The 19,411-nt window shown below is 42.3% G+C and overlaps 1 protein-coding gene across 1 annotated transcript; it reads left to right on the top strand.

Annotated features, from left to right (window-relative positions):
- Positions 1-7,532: 7,532 nt before the first annotated feature.
- On the top strand, positions 7,533-18,722 carry Mepe (matrix extracellular phosphoglycoprotein). The gene is made up of 3 exons (XM_023712944.1): positions 7,533-7,586; positions 11,625-11,678; positions 17,283-18,722. The coding sequence occupies exons 1-3, from the start codon at positions 7,533-7,535 to the stop codon at positions 18,720-18,722; spliced, it is 1,548 nt and encodes a 515-aa protein (XP_023568712.1).
- Positions 18,723-19,411: the final 689 nt, after the last annotated feature.

Below are 19,411 nucleotides of genomic sequence, written 5' to 3'. Positions count from 1 at the left end.
GTCTTTGGAGCAATGTTTAGACGTTGGTAATCAATCACTGAGAGTGTAGTTTATTACCACTGTGCTGTCATTTTCAGAAAATGAGAAACAGAAAGGTTCAACTTAGTTATTTAGGCAGTATACCTCAGTAAATGAGGAAGAGTCAGAATTTGAACCAGTTTTGTTTGACTCCAGAGCTAACAGTCTCCACTGCATATAATAATGTTCAAATATTTTAAAATGTATGGTTGGATGGCTCTGGATGAACAATGACCCTAGCCCAAGACTTGAATTTTAGCCTGGAGTGTATTTAAAATGCCCTCTCAGGATATCCAAAAAGGAGCTGCAGAATATGGACAGAACAAAAAAGAGAGGCTTGCTCTAAACTAGAAAAGACATCCTTGTGCAACACAACAACCATTGTCAAATTTCTATATTTTGTTTATTTAAATTCTGTATCACTTTTTTTTCTGATATTTATTTTTATTTTTTTACTATTTCATACTCTTTTTTAAACAAGAAGATGACTGGCCCCCAGCCCCTGCCTGCCTGGCATGACCTTCAGGCTGTTTAGTCAAAGGTGCCTAAGGAGAATGAGGAGTGGCATGGGCCATGCTCCGCCCAGGACCGAGCCACACGGGGCTGCTCTCGCTCGTGCCACGGCACTGGCGGATGGGTCCATGCGGCGAAGAAGCCCTTGACTGAACCGCTGGGAGCCGAAGGCCGGGGTGGCATGGACTGTGGCGCTGAGGCATTTTAATAAAGAACTTAGTGATTTCCTCTATGACCGTCCAGCACAATGTTCTGCAGGTCTAAATTATGGGAGCTAATGACAGCCTGTATCTACACTGTATTCTTTTCGACATTTCATTTTCCTGCAGACTACCCTTCCAACCACCTAAGGTTTCATTTATAACAATTTATCACCCAAATATTAACAGTAATCACAGCAATTGTCTCATTATTCTAAGAGCACAGTGGTCTTCTGCTTTAACTATTTCTAAAGTTCTTTTTTTTTTAAAAAAATGTACTTGGTACAAGGTCTCACTGCGCAGCTGGGAATCACAGTGATCCTCCTGTCTCAGCCTCCCAAGCGATGAGATTACAGGCATGCGCCACCACGACCGGTCTAGGTGGCCGGCTCAGCGTGCATAGGGTGGGATGGGAATATGTGGTGCCGGGGACTGAATCTGGTTCCTTGCAGTTGCCTAGGCAGGCACTTAGACCTCTGAGCTCTCTTTGAGGCCCTCTAAAGTTCTTTTATCCATTTGTTCACTGCTATGTGGCCCAAACCCAGGGGACCCCCTAGTGCAAGATTTCATGGATCTATAAAATAGAGACAAGTACAACAGCATATTTTAAGAAAGGACTCAGAGGTATACCATGTGATACCACTTTAAATTCAGAATAATCTACATTACAGCAGAATAAACTTTAAATTACTGTTTCTTTTTTGATTTTCTTTTTTTAAAAATATTTTTAAATCTTTTATTGGTGTATTTATTTGGTATGAAGTCTCGTTATGCAGCTCAGACTTGTAGTGATCCTCCTGTCTCAGCCTCCCGAGCTCTGGGATTACAGGCATGTGCCGCCAGGCTCGGTTTCAGTGGCTGGCACAGCATGTGGTGCTGGGGATCGAACTCAGATCCTTGCACTTGCCAGATAGGCACTTAGACCACCAAGCTACCTCCCCAGACCCCCTTTCATGATTTTCTTATCCAACTGCTTCTTATCTCATCTTTTTCAATTTTATTTTTTGTTTACCTCCCTCCGTTCATTCACTTGCTCATCTGAAAAGACTTAAGTTCTTCCAGCTTTGGACAATAAGTACTTTGGGAAACTATAAAGTAGTTACAAGAGAACAGTTGTTCAAGATTCAGAATTCTTTTTTAAAAAATGGAGCTTGTGTATTATATGGCCAGTGTCTTCACTCTAACTTGGTTATGAGACTAAACCATTCCTGACAGCTCTAACTGCTGAAGAAGCCATCTGAGGGGGGAGATGGATGCTTGGTTATCTCGGCAAGGAAGCAGCATTATTCTAGCAGCATCCATTCTTTACAATGTCTTCTTTAGAAGCATTTATTAATTCTTTCACTGCAGTGTTTTCTTCAGATTGGGTTTCCTCCCTATGTTTCTGTAGTTAATTCTTTACTTCAGATGCTATGAGTTCTCAGAATTCTTTTTTTATTTCAGAAAAGAATTCAGCTCTGAGTTCCTCTATGACTTTCTGCTGTTGCTTATTTACTATTGATGCTATTAATTCGTGCATTTGAGCTGAGCTAGTGTCCTCTGCACTTGTTCTGGGTGGGCATTGGGTTTCTTCCATATGTTTCTGCATTTGATTCTTTAGTGCAGATGTTATTAATTCAGGGATTTCTTTTTTCATTTCCAATCTGAGTTCCTCTATATCTTTCTGCAGCTGTTTCTTTATTTCAGAAGCCGTTGATTCGTTGATTTCAGCTGTGTGATTCCCAATTTGTTCTGTGTTAGTGTCCTCTGCACTTGTTATGGGTGAGCTTGGGTTCTGAGATTACATTTTGCTCCTTCTTGTTGTCATTTTGTGTAGCACTGTCTTCTGGCCTTTGTTGTAGAGCTTTGGTGCAGTTATAACCATAGCACCTACTGAAATTCAGGTGTAGATCTCCAAAGTTTGGATTTATCCAGCTGTGCCTGGCTTGGGTCTGGCTGCTGTGCTCAGTTCCCTCCTGCTGCTGCCCTTGGGAGTGAACCTGTTGTGCCCCTCTGGCAAGATGTTCTGCTCCTGGACTAGCTGGGTGGTTCTGTTTTCTACTCTCTCTGCAGGGATTTCAGCTGCAGGGTTTCACCCCAGGCCTGTAGTCCAGGCCTGAGCTGAGTGTGGAGGGGACATGGTGGAGTAGTGGGGAGAGGAAGCTCACCCACACACTCACCAGGCCTGGGCTAGGACTGGATCTGGGGGTCCCCAGAGCAGCAGAAATTCTCACTGCAAGGGTGGGGTGGGGGTGGGATGCTGCTGAGTGGTGAGGGGGGTTCCAAGGGGGTGGAAGAGGGTCTCATCAATGCTGCACCTGGGTTTGGACAGGCAGGTCCCACCCCGCAGGGTAGCGGGAAGCTCTCCCACACACTCACCCGGCCTGGGCTAGGACTGAATCTGCAGCATCCATTCTTGTTAAACCTTCCACTGTTAGAGATTTGAAGTTATGTGATATACTTTATGCTCATAACTGATGTGGCTGAAAATTGGTATTGAATTTATAGCCTCAGCACAGTAGAAAATGTGCTGTGTTTTATGCATGTCAATAAAGGAATGACTTTTTCTTGTTCTGTAATGGAAATTGGAACTCAAACACCCTCTGTATTCCAAAATAGGGTCTCAAAACACTTTAGAACTTTCATTTAAATTGTTAAGAGGCCTGGAGCTATGAATCTGTCTTCCAATACACTATTTAATACAGTGCTGAGTAAATGATGCAAGTTGTAATGGGTGAGGGATCAATTAAAGCTCTGCCGGAGATCGATTTTTTTTTCAGTAAAGTTGCATAAACCAAAAATAAATAAATAATGAACAATAAATAAATAAATAGAAAAGACATCCTTCTCTCAGCCAAAACTGCCTAAGGGCTATGTTTTATTTATTTACTTATTTATCTATCTATCTAATTTGGAAGTTTAGAAAAATTGAGACTTATGCTTAAATTTGATTATATATTGTGTATAATATGTGAAAACTTGTTTAAGTGTAGGAATTTTTATCATAAAACAGTTCTTACATAACCTTTTATTGATTTTTTTTTGCATACATACCAGTGTAAATAACCCCACTAAGTGTTCCAGGTGGTTTTAGATTGAGGGGAACCTCAATCATGGATTTGGTATCTGGTTTCTACAAAACCAATGAACGGGCAATTGCCCTAGAAAAGCTGGCTCCCAATGGGCGTGCTATTTATTTCATTAAGAAATGCAGTGCCCTAACTTAACCATGTTTTATAAAATGCATGTCCAAACACACAGTATTTCCTTCCAAACTGTCCTCTTCTTTGGACAATAAAAAGCAGCTTCACCCTTCAGCTGCAGGACAAAAGCATGGTGTCATCCTGAGTCCTGATTTGCTCCATAGATCCCACTTCTTGTGCCCCAGGAATCCTATCGTTTTTCATTCCAAAGCATATCAGATCACAGCCACTTATCCTCCTTTCTGCCCTTCTCAGGAACTTGAAGCTGATCTTTTTTCCTGCTTCAAACTCACCTTCCAGCACATCAGTGCTGAGACCTCCAGGGGTTTGCCTTCTCCCTCAGGGTTATGACAGAATCTTTGGGATGACCTCCAGGTCCCCTGTCATCTGGCACCTGATACTCTTCTGACTTCATTTGCTACTATTGTAGCAATAGTAGCTCAGTTTTGCTAGCCAATGACCATGTCTCTGAATATGGAACAAGACAGCAGGCTCTTGGTTCTGGGTACTGCTCCCCCTATTCCTTCTGTTGGGAACACGCTTCCTGAATAGAGTCTACAAGTCTGCTCAGTCTGTGCATGGTGCTGTAACAGAGTACCACAGACCAGGTAATGCATAAAAAGCAAACATTTATTTGTGGCTCTTCTGGAGGCTGAAGGTCCGACATCGAAATGCTGACAGGTTCAGTATCTGGTAGGGACTTGCTACCTCTGCTTGCAGGATAGAAGCATGTTCATTTATTCTCCATAGATGTGGAGACAGCAGGACAGCAAGGGGGCAAAAAGGCCCTCATCAGTCCCTCCAGCCCTTTCATAGTGTTGTAATCCTTCAAGGTTTTGGCTTTATGATTTAGTTGCTTCCTAAGTACCCTGTATCACACTGGGTTTCAGTCCCAGTGCATGGACTTTGAAGGAACACATATATTCAAAGCATGGCAAGATGTTTACTCATAGTCATCCTCTAAATGAGTCTGTTCCAGGACTCCTTACGTAAAATTTTAACCTGGTGTCCTCATTCCCAGTGTTTGTCACCACTTTCCCCACAGTACCTTTTTCTTAGACTTTCCCTCTGTTACTAACTAATATAACATACATGAGCTGTTCACCTGTCTAATGTCTTCATCCACTCCTGGATGGGAAGCCCCATAGGGAAGACCCTGTTAGTTTTCCTAGTGCCTCCCCCATGGTAGGAGATTTGATAAATGCTTCTGAACTTCATTTTTCCTAAATGCTTCTTAATTTCATTGAGAAGAAACTTGAGACTATAGGGTTTCTGTATAAAATATAAGAAAAGGTATTTTTTATGTATAGAGGTACTTGTTTATGCATATTTTCCACTTATAAACAGGTTTTCAGTCAGTCCTAACTAATAGTTCCCAAATCAATTCTAATTATCTGACAACATGATGTCCAAGCTGAGGTATTTATATTTTCTGTTTATCCCACTTTCTGGAACACTTGATAGCACCTTGCCACCACAAAAACATTTTTAGATTAAAATTACTTTGCCCCCTGTGGTTATCTGTGGGCACACATAACAAATTGCTTGCTAGTTTTCAGTGGGCCAGTGCTGATTGGACATTGGGAACTTGAACAAACTTTAAATTTCAGCAAAATGCCCAGAGACTGTTCATTCTTCAGGAGAAGCCAGGTTTTTGGAAGGTCAAAGACCCCAGGTAATTTGGCTCTTACGTTGTTCTTGATAGCAAGTAGCTTCATATCACAGTGGTTTACATTTTCAAGATGCCTGCTACGTTGGCTGGGCTACTGCTTTTGAAAATAAAATCAAACTGGAAATACTCTGTGCTGAGCACAACTCTATAATATTTAGTGCTTTCTTTTTTAATGTAAGAAACGTGTTACGAAGCTCCAGATGGCATCAACTAAAGTGGATGCTTTGGTAGCAACTTTTGATTTGACGGTCAGCTTCATCAAGAACCAAACTGGGCTACTCTGGTATTCTTACTGATAAGTGGCTTACACCGTCTTGATAGATAGGTTGTATAGAAGGCTAAATCACAGTTTGAATTAAGATCCTTGAAACTGTATTAATATAGAAGAAAATAGCTTAAGACTTTAGAATATATTTAATGGCTTTATTTATTTCTCCAAGTAAAAGCTTTTATTTTGAAATGCTTAAACATTGCAAGAATATTTGGTATATTTCCCTTTAAAAATGTTTTACTTCAAAGTAGCCACAAAGAATGGTGTTTATTACTCTAATATTGGCTGCTATATGTCTATGTTAGTAAAATACTTAATGCTCATTAAAACCAAAGGATCACTAGTCCAAACTATGCTGAGGTTTTTTGTCAATCTAGTGGCTACTTGACCTAAAGAAACTTACTAGATCTTGTTGATATATTTATCAAACTATAAAAAACTTGTTACTCATAACTAAACATCATTTTAGACATCTTTTTATTGCACCCAATATAAAATTCAATTTACATTTAAATTAGATACATGTAGATTTTCTGTGAAAGAACAAAAGAATAGAATCTTATTTGAGATACTGTAGGCAATTGATTGAAAGCACTGGCTTATAGCTATGTTGCCTGGACACTAACTCAGTTCTGTCCCCGTCTGTGATTTCTGAGATAAGTTATCTAGCCATTCAAAATTCACACCTAGAGGTTCACCTCACTTCTGGGGGTGTTGTGAGGGTCAAATAATTGAATATATGCAAAATTCTTAGAAGACTATGGGACTTGTTTTAGTATTTAATAAGTGTTAGCTATTAATGTTTTAAATAGTTTTATTTCCCATCTCACGGATAACGACTGATTCAGCCACATTGTACTGAATCTGAGAACAGGCAGTGGGGCGCCAGATAAGATTTCATACCACACAGTGGTGCATGCTACTTTGACACTGTCGCTATGTGACCTTCTTGTCACTGACCTTTTTGTCATTTCAAATTATACAAATATTTAATGATCTCTTTCTAAAGCTAAAAGAAAAAAACAGAGCTAGCAAATATGACTATGAAATTCATCTCTTTTTAAATATGTTATTCTTATTACTACCTGATCACAGGACACTTTGGTATTTATCACTGGATGTTCACACATATATGTAACACATCTTGATTCTTTTTCCTTCCATTCCCCCCCTCTCTTCCTCTTCCTTCCATTTCTTGGTCCTCTTCCCTTTTGTAAAAATCTATTTTCCTGTTTCCTATTATCTATTATTTTCCTCTGCAATTTATTCATACTTTGGGGTTCTCATATAAGATGAAGCATGCATTTCAGCTTGTGTATCCAATTTACTTCACTTAGCATTATGGTCTCAAGGTGCATCACCTGACTATTATTTTAATGATATTCAATAATCTTCACATTGGAAGGAGACATTTGGACATTCTTAGATTAAAATATTCATCTTTGGGCTCACATAAATTATATAAAATGTGTATATAAAATACTAATTTTATAGATATAACTATAAAAATATGTGAAAGTATATGTTTAATATATAATTAATATGTAGTGTAAAGAAGAAATGGACTGCTGGGGGAAGAAGGATGTTTATTTTACATTTCTTTGCTAATGGCTGCAATTTATAATAGGCAAAACTTAGAATAAAATATCACTGTTTTTTCATAGAAATTCTCAAAGATGCAAGTTGTCTATGTGAGACTGCTCCTTTTCAGTGTGACCTGGGCAGCTACAGTAAGCATTTATAAACTCACTTATGTTTCACATGCTCTCTTGCTCTCTCTCTCTCTCTCTCTCTCTCTCTCTCTCTCTCTCTCTCTCCCCCCTAATTCTGTGTGAATTCGTGGAGTTCCTCCTTCAGGACAATAAAGTACGAGGCAACGAGGACTAGAAAGCATCCAGTAGCAAATGCTGCCGCTGAGGAGGCCCTCAGTGAAGCGATGCTGGATTACAAGATACTGCTTTTCAAAGAACACCAAAAACCTGTGCTTTAGAGAACACCAGTAGCTGAGACTAATTACTAGTACTCAACTTGAAGTACGATGTGTGAAAAGAACCTTGCGATATCTCACTAAGATCTTGAAGAATTTGGCATAACTACTTTAAAGCTAACCATCTATTTTTGGTAAACAGATGACAAAGCAAAGGGACAAGAATATTTTTCTATTTCTTGCCACCCTCTGCGTGCTGTACTCTTGAGCATTGTGGAGATCCGCTAGCAGTGTTCTCCCCTTTGGTGCGGCTAATGCTGGGCAGTGGCGCCCCTAAACTCAGCCCAGAGGAAGCTTGCAGTTCCTTTTCTAACTTCTTCTGAGTTACCCAGTCGAGTTTTCAGGATGTGACCGAATTATCTTGTCACAGGCATTTTCTTTTAGCACCACTTCTGTCTTTTTTGCAAGACTGAAGTGGTGCTAATTAGATAATGTCTGAGCAGCATCCCAGCTCCGCAGAGTAACTTTTCAGTTGCAGAACCACAGAAATGCAGAGTCATGCTGCTGCCAGCCATGCTTAAATATAGGTCCTGAGCGAGTGGGCGACCAGTTGAGTAATCAAACTGATGAGGGTGAGTCACTATCTGGCTAGGACAATAACGTGGGGAAGGCAGGCCCCGCTCAGCGCACACCAGCACAGTCCTGGGCACCAGATGCTCAGAACAGACAGAAGTACTTAGCTCCGATCCGTGACCTCACCCAGCGGCAGCATGGGCCCGCCAGACCCCGTTCAGTCCGGCCTTCTGAGGATGGGTTTATTTTGAATGACACACTCCAAGGAACAGCGGTCGTGCTTCTGACCACTTTGCCGCAACGCACTGTCAGCACCAACCCAGTGACCACAGGTCGGAAGGTGGTGCCATTTTCCTATGGGCACCAGGCAACAGTGTCTCCATTACCAGGCCAGCTTCAAGCCTGGAGAGCTGCCAGGTTTGGAGTGGGCAGAAGGAGACACGCAAGTCCAAGGAAGGAGTCTCAGTAAGGGCATGGAGATTGAACTAGACGTTGCATTAGATGCGACATGTTTGGGATAGGGAGATAGTTTGGTGATCTAAGTGCCTGCCTGCCAAGCGCAAGGACCTGCGTTCAGTTACCGGCACTACATATCATGCTGTCACGAGAATCCAGGGCGCGTCATGCTGGCTACCCAAACCGGGCGTGCTGGTGCACACCTGCAATCCCAGCACTGGGGAGGCTGAGACCGGAGAATAACTATGAGTCCAGGCTGTGTAGTGAGAACCTGTACCAAATAATTTAATGAATAAAAGATCAAAAATAAATAAATAAATGTGACTTTTTTCCAATAGACATAGATCCCATTTTTTGCAGTTATAGAATTTTTAAACAAAAGATGGGGGGCTGGAGAGATGGCTCAGTGGTCTAAAGCACCTACTTGAAACAAGCTTGGCAAAGCACAGGGACCCCGGTTCGATCCCCAGCACCACATGCCAGCCAGACCCGCCCCCTGGTGGGCTGAGCTGGCCACACACACACACACACACACAATAAATAAATGTAATAAATAAAAATAAATAAATATTAAAAAAAAGATGGGTGGCATAAAATTAGAATATCCTGAGCCACACAAATATGTCTTAGAATTATAGGTCAAATTCCAAAAATAATTTAAAATGGAAGCAAGTAGAGGTGATTATTGGTTATCTGATGCAACGAATATTTATCAATATGCAATTACATTGAAAAGATATTGTTATAAGTCACACTAAGTTATGAACTATACTAAGGAAGTCTGTATGGTCAGATAAATGTAGACTTCCAAAAATGTATGCACACTTAAGGAAAAAAATGTTTTTATACTCAACTTACTGAGATATCATGAGATTAATACAACTTACATTTGGCCTCAACAACTTTAAGAGATGTTCAAAGTGGTTCTCATTAGCTTCCAGACCTTTATTAATCTGGTTGCTTGGGTAACCTTTATCACCGAGATTGCTGCACATGCACGTCCAATTTCTTCTCTGAGAGCTGGCTGTGTAGAAGGTTTTCTGTAATATATGGCAAATTATATTATGCTAGGGTTCCCATACAAGGGTAACACTATCTGCTGAAAAAAGCCTTCTATTTTTCTTTTCCTGAAGTATGTATATACTTTTTAGCAAATTGCAATTTTAATGACTGTGTGTGTGTGTGTGTGTGTGTGTGATGTCCATACTTTCATCTTCTTCTCTTGCTTAGTATCTGTGCATCTCATTTTTGTGTTCTTCTCCCGATAGTCTCAACTTCAAAACTGTGTCCACTGGCTTGATATTAGTGAAGAATGTTATTTTAATCGTGAAACTTTGATTTAAATACGTCTTCTACCTCTCCTACTACCAGTTGCATCTGTGTATGAAATGAGTTTCTTCTATTGCTTATCTCAGAAGAGTCATTGTGAAATTCAAATGAGATGTCTTATACGAACGTTGTTTATGAACTTTGAAATGCTGTATAAATATAAGGTGCTACTGACAAGCTATCGCTTGTGTCTAGAATAAGATGGAATATCGGGCACGTATATGTTGGAGTCCAGTCAGTGGGTGGGAACTCTCGCCAAGCTTTAGAGCTTATATTTCTAAGATGACTTTATTAATTAGTGTCCAGGAAGAAAAACAAAAATCTATGACGTTAAGGTGAGAAAGAACAGCCTCTGGGTGAAGGAGCCAGCCAGCCTCGGCGGCCTCAGCTGCCTTCCCTGCGTTTCCATCTTTCCGTCGAGGGTTTCTCTCTTCTGTGCCTGATCTGCCGTGTGCCTGCTTTCACTTTGGCACTCGCTTTGAAGCACAAACATGTACCTCTCACTTCTTTGCTTTCCACATAGAAGAAAAGCTAAGACCTTGAAAAGCAAAGAAAATATGGAGAACTGAAGAACTGTTCCACCTGTCTGTTTCTTTCACAGAAACATTGCTCCAGGATTCTTTGGTAGCACTCCGCGTGTGCCCCTGATACCTTCATCCTAGAGGCTAGCACAGCTGCGTTGGTCTAGTCTTTTTAGCTTCTGGCCTTTCCCTGCCCCAGTAGTATCTCCTCACTCCTAAGAAATTTCAGAAAATTTTGACACTTTCAGATCCATCCAACAGAAAGAATTGCTCCTAATAGGCATTCATTTCCACTCTCCCTTCCTGGTGAAACATCTGGTCAGGGGTCTGGCTACAGCAGGGCCATTCTTGGGTGCAGTACAAACCCTGGCATGCAGGGCAATGACTTAACTCCTGATAAACCTTCAGCACCATCATATCTAAATCCCGGGTGGCAGCCCCCTAGCTTACACAGTCACCCACAGCTCAGAACCGAGGTTAGCCCCCTTACACGCAACAACACCAGTGCGAGTGGGAGCTTTTTCTCAGTGGACACCAATGGCAGCCGAGCTTCTTCACCTAGGTGCCACACTGTTGTCCCCACCGCACCAGGCCATTTTGGTTCTCAGTGCTGGAATCTGCTCTGTGATGGTGGTGGCACTGCCGGTTTCTGGGGGAAGAAAGCTGGAGCTGGAGCTGGAGCTGGAGCAGTCTCTCTCGCGCGCTCTCTCTCTCTCTCTCTCTCTCTCTCTCTCTCTCTCTCTCTCTCTCCCTCTCTCTCTCTCTCTCTCTCATCTCTCTCTCTCATGTAACCCTAAAATAAATACTAAAGGGACAAGTGGATCCACCTTTGTTTGGTCAGAACAATTTTTCATGTTAAATAATGTTTCCCAGGGAGAGAAAAATAAATGGAACACTTGTTGTTTGAAGGATGAATGAGAGAATGTTCTGTTTGGTGAAGTTATGTCCTGGTTTCCCTGCAGACATTTCAACCGCAGACTGTGAACACTAGGCGAGGCCAAGTAGAAGGACAGAGGGTGCGCAGAGTTATTCTTTTCAACTTTATTTTGACTGCAAAGAAAAGGTCAATAAGAGAAATTGTTAACTTTACAACTACTCTTGGAGCCAGGTGTGGCGGCGCGTGCCTGTAATCTCAGCACTTGGGAGGCCTGGGCAGGAGGATTGCTGTGAGTTCAAGGCCAGCCTGGGCTACAAAGTGAGATCAAGGCCAGCTTGAACAGGATAGTGAGACCCTGTCTCAAAAAGAGGGAAAAAAAAGAAAAAGGCACTACTTTTGGGTGCTTAGAGTGGAAGAACAAAACTTTTTCAACATGATTTGGGTACTTTCTCGTGAACCAAGCATTATAATTCACACACAGTGTGTGACATAAACAAAAGAAGTCTTTGCAGACAGAGAGCTTTTCTCTGAAGCCTGATTTCTTCCTTCATAGGAAACAGTGGCTTGGTAGGCAACTTGCAAGGCGGGGAAGAACTCTGGGGTATTGTTCCTAACAAACAGCTCTTTCTCAAACACACACACACACACACACACACACACACACACACGACAGAAAAGTGATAAATAAGGTAAAAGGAAGTCAGTGGGCAGATCTTACTGGAGAATCAGGGTCCCTGAGATTAGTCATCTAGGTGTGTCCAGAGAGCAAAGCAAATATTGCAGCTGCACAAAAGTGCGGCTTACTTCTGCCTACCATGGGTCTCCTGGCGCTCTCAGAAAATTCTGTTCTAAGAACTAACAATCTTTTGTTCTTTATCTCAGCTGAAAATTACGGGCTAAAATCACAAACTTAAAAACCTGAATGTTCACGCTGTGCGTTTTATAAATTGAACATGAGACACAAGTATCATGAAAGCTGCCTTTATCCCCGATCCCTCACCCTCTCATCTGAAAATATATCCACATGTTCTATTTCCATTGAAATTTGCTGGTTAAATCATACCCTGGGAGGAAGAGCAGTTGACAGACCACGTAGGGGAAAACTTGGAGATCAGCGAAAGGCAGGAGCAATTTTCTGTGCTCAGGGGCTGGCTGACTTACGCCCTCCAGTGGTGAAAAGAAGTACTACCACTTGTCGGAAGCAAACTGGCGACTGATTTTCCCCAAGGTAAAAACACCTTGTACTGTATTATGAAAAAGAGAACTTCTTTGCAGGACAAACCCACCTTGTCATTATACTGTGATTTTGTAGATATGTACAGGGGTCATCATGAAAAAATGGGCATTCTGTTTTTAAATGTGTTTACCCATCTCTTGGGAAGATGAAGGTCAAACTGACAGACGGTGAGCTAGATTTCTTCTCTTGAAGCACATCCTGGACTGACCCTGTAGAAGTTGTGAAGAGACAGAGACTCAGTCCAGCTTTGCCTACTCTGAGGTTTCCACCTGTAATCAGGCCTTTCTCCATCCGCCACATCCCAGGCTCCCCAAACCCCGGTGCTATGCAGCTCTGCTACCTAGTGTCTTCTGGACCCTGCCCCATCCCCTGGCCCAGACCCACTGTGCTTCAGAGTCTGCAGCTATAACATGGTCTTGTGGAGCCCACGTGCCACCAGCTGCCCTGTTGTTGAGAATGCGTGACCTTGAGGCTTCTCCATGCACTGCCACTATGCAGGATTTCACCAGGGGAAGGTTACCAGGGAAGAGGCTTGGGACCAAAGTGTGAAACGCCTTAGTGTCTCCTAAATTCATTCCATGGTCACTCAAGATGCCGGATGCTCAAAGAGAAAGAAGGAGGCCCTTGTCATGGGATGACAATGACCCTTTTCACCATTCTCTTCCGCCCGGTCATTGCCCCAAGGGCCGGAAACAGCTTAAAATGCCATCAGCGAAAGGATTATTTACTTTTACAAATCTGGCTTCCTTTCCTCTGGAAGTGGCAGTTTTCTTTGAGGCTGTTACTTGCTTCAGTTCAATATCCTTTGCACAGCATGGCTAAGGCAGCCTCTAATTGCTTGTTAAAATTAGTTAGAATTCATCATGATGCCTGCATGTTGGGCTCCTCCAATTGTGTAAGATGCTGCATGAGAATAAACAACCGAGAAACTTGATTGTTCTATCCAGGATCTTGGAAAAGAAACAAAAGGAACTTTCAAAAATCATCATCAGAACCCAAGACAGAAGTCAGAAAATGTCATCTGAATGGTGAAACATAAGATCATATTTTAGGAGCTTGGGGTGGAAGGAAACCATTTGCTGCCTAATGTTTCGGGAATGCTACAGAATGGGAATAACTGAGCTGGCCTGGGAGGGTGGTTAGGATTTGATGAAATAGACACATGTGGCAGAGACTGTTTCTCTTAGGAAAAAACTATGGACCAAGCCCTGGAACACAGGAAGACAGAGCAGCCAGCTGAGCCAGAGACCGCAGGCAGCCAGCAGGTCACTAGGAATCGCTAACACGAGTGAAAGCACAAACGTTTCTCATTTTAAAATATTTTCCCCATTGTGAGCACAGCTCAAGCATTGTTGCATATTTTTCTTTATGAAAGAATTATCTCCAGTCTAATAATGAAGTTCATTAATAGACTTGCCACACATTTAAAATCAGTGGGTGCATCAAAAATAAAACTTCCTACTCTGTCGAAGAAAAAAAAATCAAGAAGGAATTATTTTTATTTACTGAATTTCCTCCCACTATTTTATTCAAAAGATTATCTTAGCAATGCATTAATGAACTTGACTACAATGAAAATAAAAAGGTCCAAGTAAAACTTCCCAAGACTCAATGATTTAAACTAAGTTAAATATTTAAAACTCTTTTTATTCAGAAATAACTCAATGCAAAGCTTGTTTCTGTCTTCTCATGGCCAAATTTTATACTCTTCTCAGAATACATCTGGAAATATAAAATATTACTGAATAATTGTTTCATTATTCCACAGATAAATCATTTTATATTTTATCTTGCCATCACCACAAGTTGCACTTTTGCTGACTGTGTTAGCAAGCTTCGGAGGAACAGAGTGCAATTCCAGAGACGATTTTTATCTCCAGTTTTAGGTATGAGCTGACTCAACAATTCTTCCAAAACTTGCAGCAGTTAATAAGAGACATGTATAAAAACAGGCAGTCCTCCAAATAGAACAGTACTTCTATGTGGGGCAGGGGACAGGAGAAGGGCGGAAAAGGAAGTTGGAAAGAAAAGCAGAACAAATCAATCCATTTTAGATTGCAGGTTGCCAGAGACCAAGAGCCTACGGATCCCAGTCAGATGGCAATGTTGAGGCACTCCAGGGGCCCTTGTGGGCCTGTTAGAGAACTCTAGACACCCATGCACCCTAATTCAACAAACTGTCACCGACACTTTGCGGGAAAAGAAGCTGCCTTTCCACAAAGCTCGGCACAGTTCTATGACATGATCTTTGTGGTCACTTATCTGGAATGTTTTAATGTAGACATACTAAGTGTTTTACATACATTAGACCATGTGATAAAATAATTTAATTTTTCCAACAATCCTCAAAAGGTGTCACTTTTCTTAACTTATGGCTCCTAAAGCCACCCAGTGACAGAGCTGGGCAGTTGATTCTAATACCTGCTTTCTTTTCATGATACTTCTTCCAGTGAGCACTCAACTGAGAGATTAAGAAAACCATTTGGCAACTCTTGTCTGTTATTTCCCATGATGTTGCCACTCTCTATGACCCTGGCTTCCCAAATCCGGTTTTTCCATCTTTTCTGCTCTCTTTTCCCCACGCTCACCACCAAAACATCAGCTTCCCACCAGCTTCTTTCTTTTTCTCCAAAGGGGAGCTCTCACTTATTCAATAGATCCTTAATCAACCGATTCTGGAAGATGATCATATGGTCAGATTGAAGTGTTGTCAGGAAAGACACAACAAAATCAGGCTGGGTTGATAAAAACAGGGCTATGGGAGGTAATAGATGCTATGTGCCTGGGCTAACAAGGTCATTTCAGAGGCTGCAGCTGATATGGGATCCCATGGCCACAGTTGGGGGTGGGCCTGAGCACAGAGGCGTAATGAAAGATAGGACACCCCACCAGGTCCCTGCACAATTCCAACAGTAAGCCATGAGATGCCGCTCAGAACATGTAGCACCTAGTCACTCTCCTACATATCTCAATATGTTCATCTAAGATTCTGAGTCACTTATAAGTACATAGGCTGATGTAGTGGCCTTGTGAAATCTCATTCATACTACACGTCAGTGCTGGAAAGAAAGTATGTATGGCCTTTATTCTGTGCCTAAATGGCCTGGGGTATAAGATCTTAGATGAAGGCCTACTGGAGGGGTTAGAGGGTAATGAGACAGTGCAGATAAATTCTTTTTAGTCTGTATAAAGTTGGAGTTATCTAAGTAATTAAAGCAGTTCTTTCAATAAATCCTCCAGCCTCTTTTAAGTAAACATGCTGAGATCTTTATTCCTGCATTTTCTCTAAGCAGGCATCCTGGAGTGGCTTAAACCATGCACTACCTCCTAGACACACACACACACACACACACACACACACACACACACACACACCAGGCTTCCACCACAATAGAGAGGAGGACTTGCTGTCCTCAGACAAGGAGCAGTGTTAGAGCTCTGTGTGTGTGTGTGTGTGTGTGTGTGTGTGTGTGTGTGTAAACATTTTACTGTTCTCCATTTTCTCTTTTCTATTTACTTTTCTCCCAGGGAATTTTCTTCCTTAGGCCATTGTTACTGAAATGTCTGATATAGAACAGAGGTTTTCAAAATTTAACCCTCCAGAGCAGCAGTGGCTACATCACCTAAGAACTTGTCGAGATGCACATTCTAGACCCCCCCACCCAGCTGAGCCAGAAATCATGGACATCAGAAATCATGGCCCAACAACCTTTGCTTCAGCAAGTCTTCCAGATAATTCTGCGAGGTGCTAAATTAAGAGCAACTAATCTAGATCATCGGATTCATCTTGTTGTACAGTAAAGGAAGAAGAAAATTCATGAATCCTTTTCCAGACAATGAACAGAATAGAAACATCTTGGTGTAAAAAGTTTTGCTTGAAATTGAGAAGCTCAGTATTATCTAGGTACTTCTATTTGTAGATTATATTTTAAAGCAAAAATAAGAAAACGAAAGGAACAGAATAATATTGTCCTCTAGGCAGATAAATAACTGAACTTCTGATGGTCAGGGGCCCCTGTAGGGGTGGGAAGTGGGGAGAGAATAAGAACATAAAATTCATTTCACTTACTGTACGTATGAGAGTCATATTCTTCAATCATATTCTCCTTAAATTCTCATTCTCCTTCAAAATCTGTCCCTAATCGGTACTTCCAAATTGACTTCTTGCTCTCTTCTTTAGGATCTTTCCAGTCCAGCTGTATAGGTTTGTTTGGATCATCTTTCAGTGATTCTGTTTGCAATCCATGGGCTCTGCTGCTGACCCCTGAATGATTCTCACCTCTTCCTGTAGCACGTCCCAACCCCTACTCATCTCTCAGATCTTGTTTGTGCTTCTTTTGTTGTGAATTCTGCTACAGCCATTCATCTCTACCCATGAATCTCTCTTGAATTAAAAGCTTATTTCCATTGATTATATGTAGGGTTAGTTTTTAAAATGTTGCCTAAGAATGAACAGATTTTGAAAACTGCTATAATAATCACTTTATATTGAAAATTGTACTTTAGCAGGAAGAAAAAAGCAAAGGCCATATTGCTCTTCATCACTTTGACAAGAGAAGAAACCAAGAGCTGTCATATCATGAAAATAGTGTCTTGGAAAATGAGAAAGTTGTGTCCATTTTTGAAGCCAATGGCAATAGCCAAAGTAGTAAATCCCCACATCTCTCTGCAAACAGAAAAACTCGGAAGGAAGAGTATAGAGTCATTGGCAAAGGGAAGGCCCATGAGGACCGAGTGGTTCCCATGTATCCTGAATCCACTGGGCCCAAAGGAGCTGCAGATGGTGGCAATAGTGCCAGGAGCCCAGTTGTCCAAGAAGGATATGACACAGCTCTTGTCAGAAACAAGATGCAAAGTGTTCGGAGGCCAATGACGGTGACAGAACAGTGGGAGGAAGACAAGGATAAGAGCCCTAGAAACATTCCAAGAAAAATTCCAGCAGATGTCAACTATGCTAACGCCCACTCCAAAGGTAAGAAGAGTCATCAGCCAGTTGCGAGAGCCCAAAATAGCCCCGTAAAAGGCAAGAGTACTTGGCGAATCCGACGCAGCACCCACTACCTGCCACAACTCTCCAAAGTTCGAAGAATCCCCAGTGATTTTGAAGGCAGTGGTTATACAGATCTCCAAGGGAGAGGGGACAGTGACAGCTCTCCTTTCAGTGGAGATGGCCAACCTTTTAAAGACGTCCTTCGCAAAGGAGAAGCTGGTGGTCCTGACCTAAAAAGCACAGATAGACAAACAGGGCTCTTAGGTCTCAGTGAAACTGAGCCTATAAATGCTGACACAAGGGGCCTGGGGCCAAATGAGATTCCAGAGGGAGAGGAAGGTGGGGACCATGGCCTCACAGCCAGGGCCGAGACTGTGAAGGAGACAGGGGAGGGCAGCAGCGACATCACTGGCAGCACCAACTTCAGGGACCTCCCAGGGAAGGAAGGAAACAGAGTGGACACCAGCAGCCAGAATGCTCACCGGGGGAAAATAGAGCTTCATTATCCAGGTGTGCCCTTGCAAGGGCAAACCAAAGGAGGAAGTGGAGTTTCCACAGAAAGTGCCACTCACAATGAAATTCCCAGGCATGGCACAGGTGCTACTAGAAAAGCTACAGAGCTCTCTGGTAGGAACCAAGTGACCTTAAGTGAAAAACACCAATTTTCTGGTAAGGGGGAAAGCCAGGGCCTGATTATTCCATTTCATGGTCTTGATAATGAAGTCAGTTCCCATTATGGCCCCCACAATGAGGGGAGTAGAATAACACACCGCAGGAAGACTCCCTATGTATCCCATGGGCAGAATGACACTGTGCCAGGCAAGGGTGGGCCACAAAGGAGGGGCTCCTGGGCCTACAGAAGAACCCATTCTCACAGGGGGTTCAGCTCCCCTAGGAGGGGTGATAGCAGTGAGTCCTCTGACAGCAGCAGCTCAAGTGAGAGTGGTGGCCACTAGTGCCCTGGGTCACCCCACTGCATTGCAATGGGCAGTAGAGGACAGAGTCCCCGACAGCTGACTGGAGAAGGGCAGGGGCTTAGCAAGCTTGGAATCCTGGCCTCTTGGTGTGTAGAGTGGGAATTTGCTATTTTAATGATCATAGTATGAATCTAGTCAAGGTTATAGTGCTTTTTCAAAATACACTTATTATGTAGCAGGCAGCATTTGAGTGAGTGTCATTTGTAATGTTTGTGAATGTCACAAATGCCTTTGCTATATGTTTTGCTCTGCAGGCATGGAAATAAACAATATTTCTCCATGACAATCTGTTAGCGGATGATCTATGAGGAATCCTGCTGCTTGTGAGGCAGGATTTCAACCAGGGAAGCTCTGCCTGTGGCAAAGGCAGTGGGTGTGAGTTTGCCAGCCCGCTGAGGTCACTCGAAGCCCTCCTCTGTGCAGGCAGAGGCGATCTGTTTCAGGTTCATCTCCACACTTTGCTGCTCTGCACAGCGATGAGCTCCTACTACATTTGTAGTCCTGAAATGTGCTCTTGTTCACCATGTCAATCTATGCTGTCTCTTTCCAAACAGGAGACTAAGGTGGAGTGAAGACAAGGGAAGAATTTGAGGAGAAACAGAAATGGAAAAGCCAGTCAAAAACTCAGTATGACAAATATTATTGGCCATTCCAAATTATTCCCAGCC

The sequence above is a fragment of the Octodon degus genome, unplaced genomic scaffold (genome assembly GCF_000260255.1).
Source record: "Octodon degus isolate 3935 unplaced genomic scaffold, OctDeg1.0 scaffold00028, whole genome shotgun sequence".
NCBI lineage: Eukaryota > Metazoa > Chordata > Mammalia > Rodentia > Octodontidae > Octodon > Octodon degus.
This window is presented reverse-complemented; position numbering and strand designations above follow the sequence as displayed.

Excerpts from the sequence above, each read along its gene's own strand:
- Mepe (XM_023712944.1), top strand. The coding sequence starts at position 7,533 with ATGCAAGTTGTCTATGTGAGACTGCTCCTTTTCAGTGTGACCTGGGCA. Across the intron at positions 7,587-11,624 it reads GTGTGACCTGGGCAGCTACA|ACATTTCAACCGCAGACTGT; the intron begins GTAAGCATTTAT and ends GTTTCCCTGCAG. Across the intron at positions 11,679-17,282 it reads GCCAAGTAGAAGGACAGAGG|CAGGAAGAAAAAAGCAAAGG; the intron begins GTGCGCAGAGTT and ends ATTGTACTTTAG.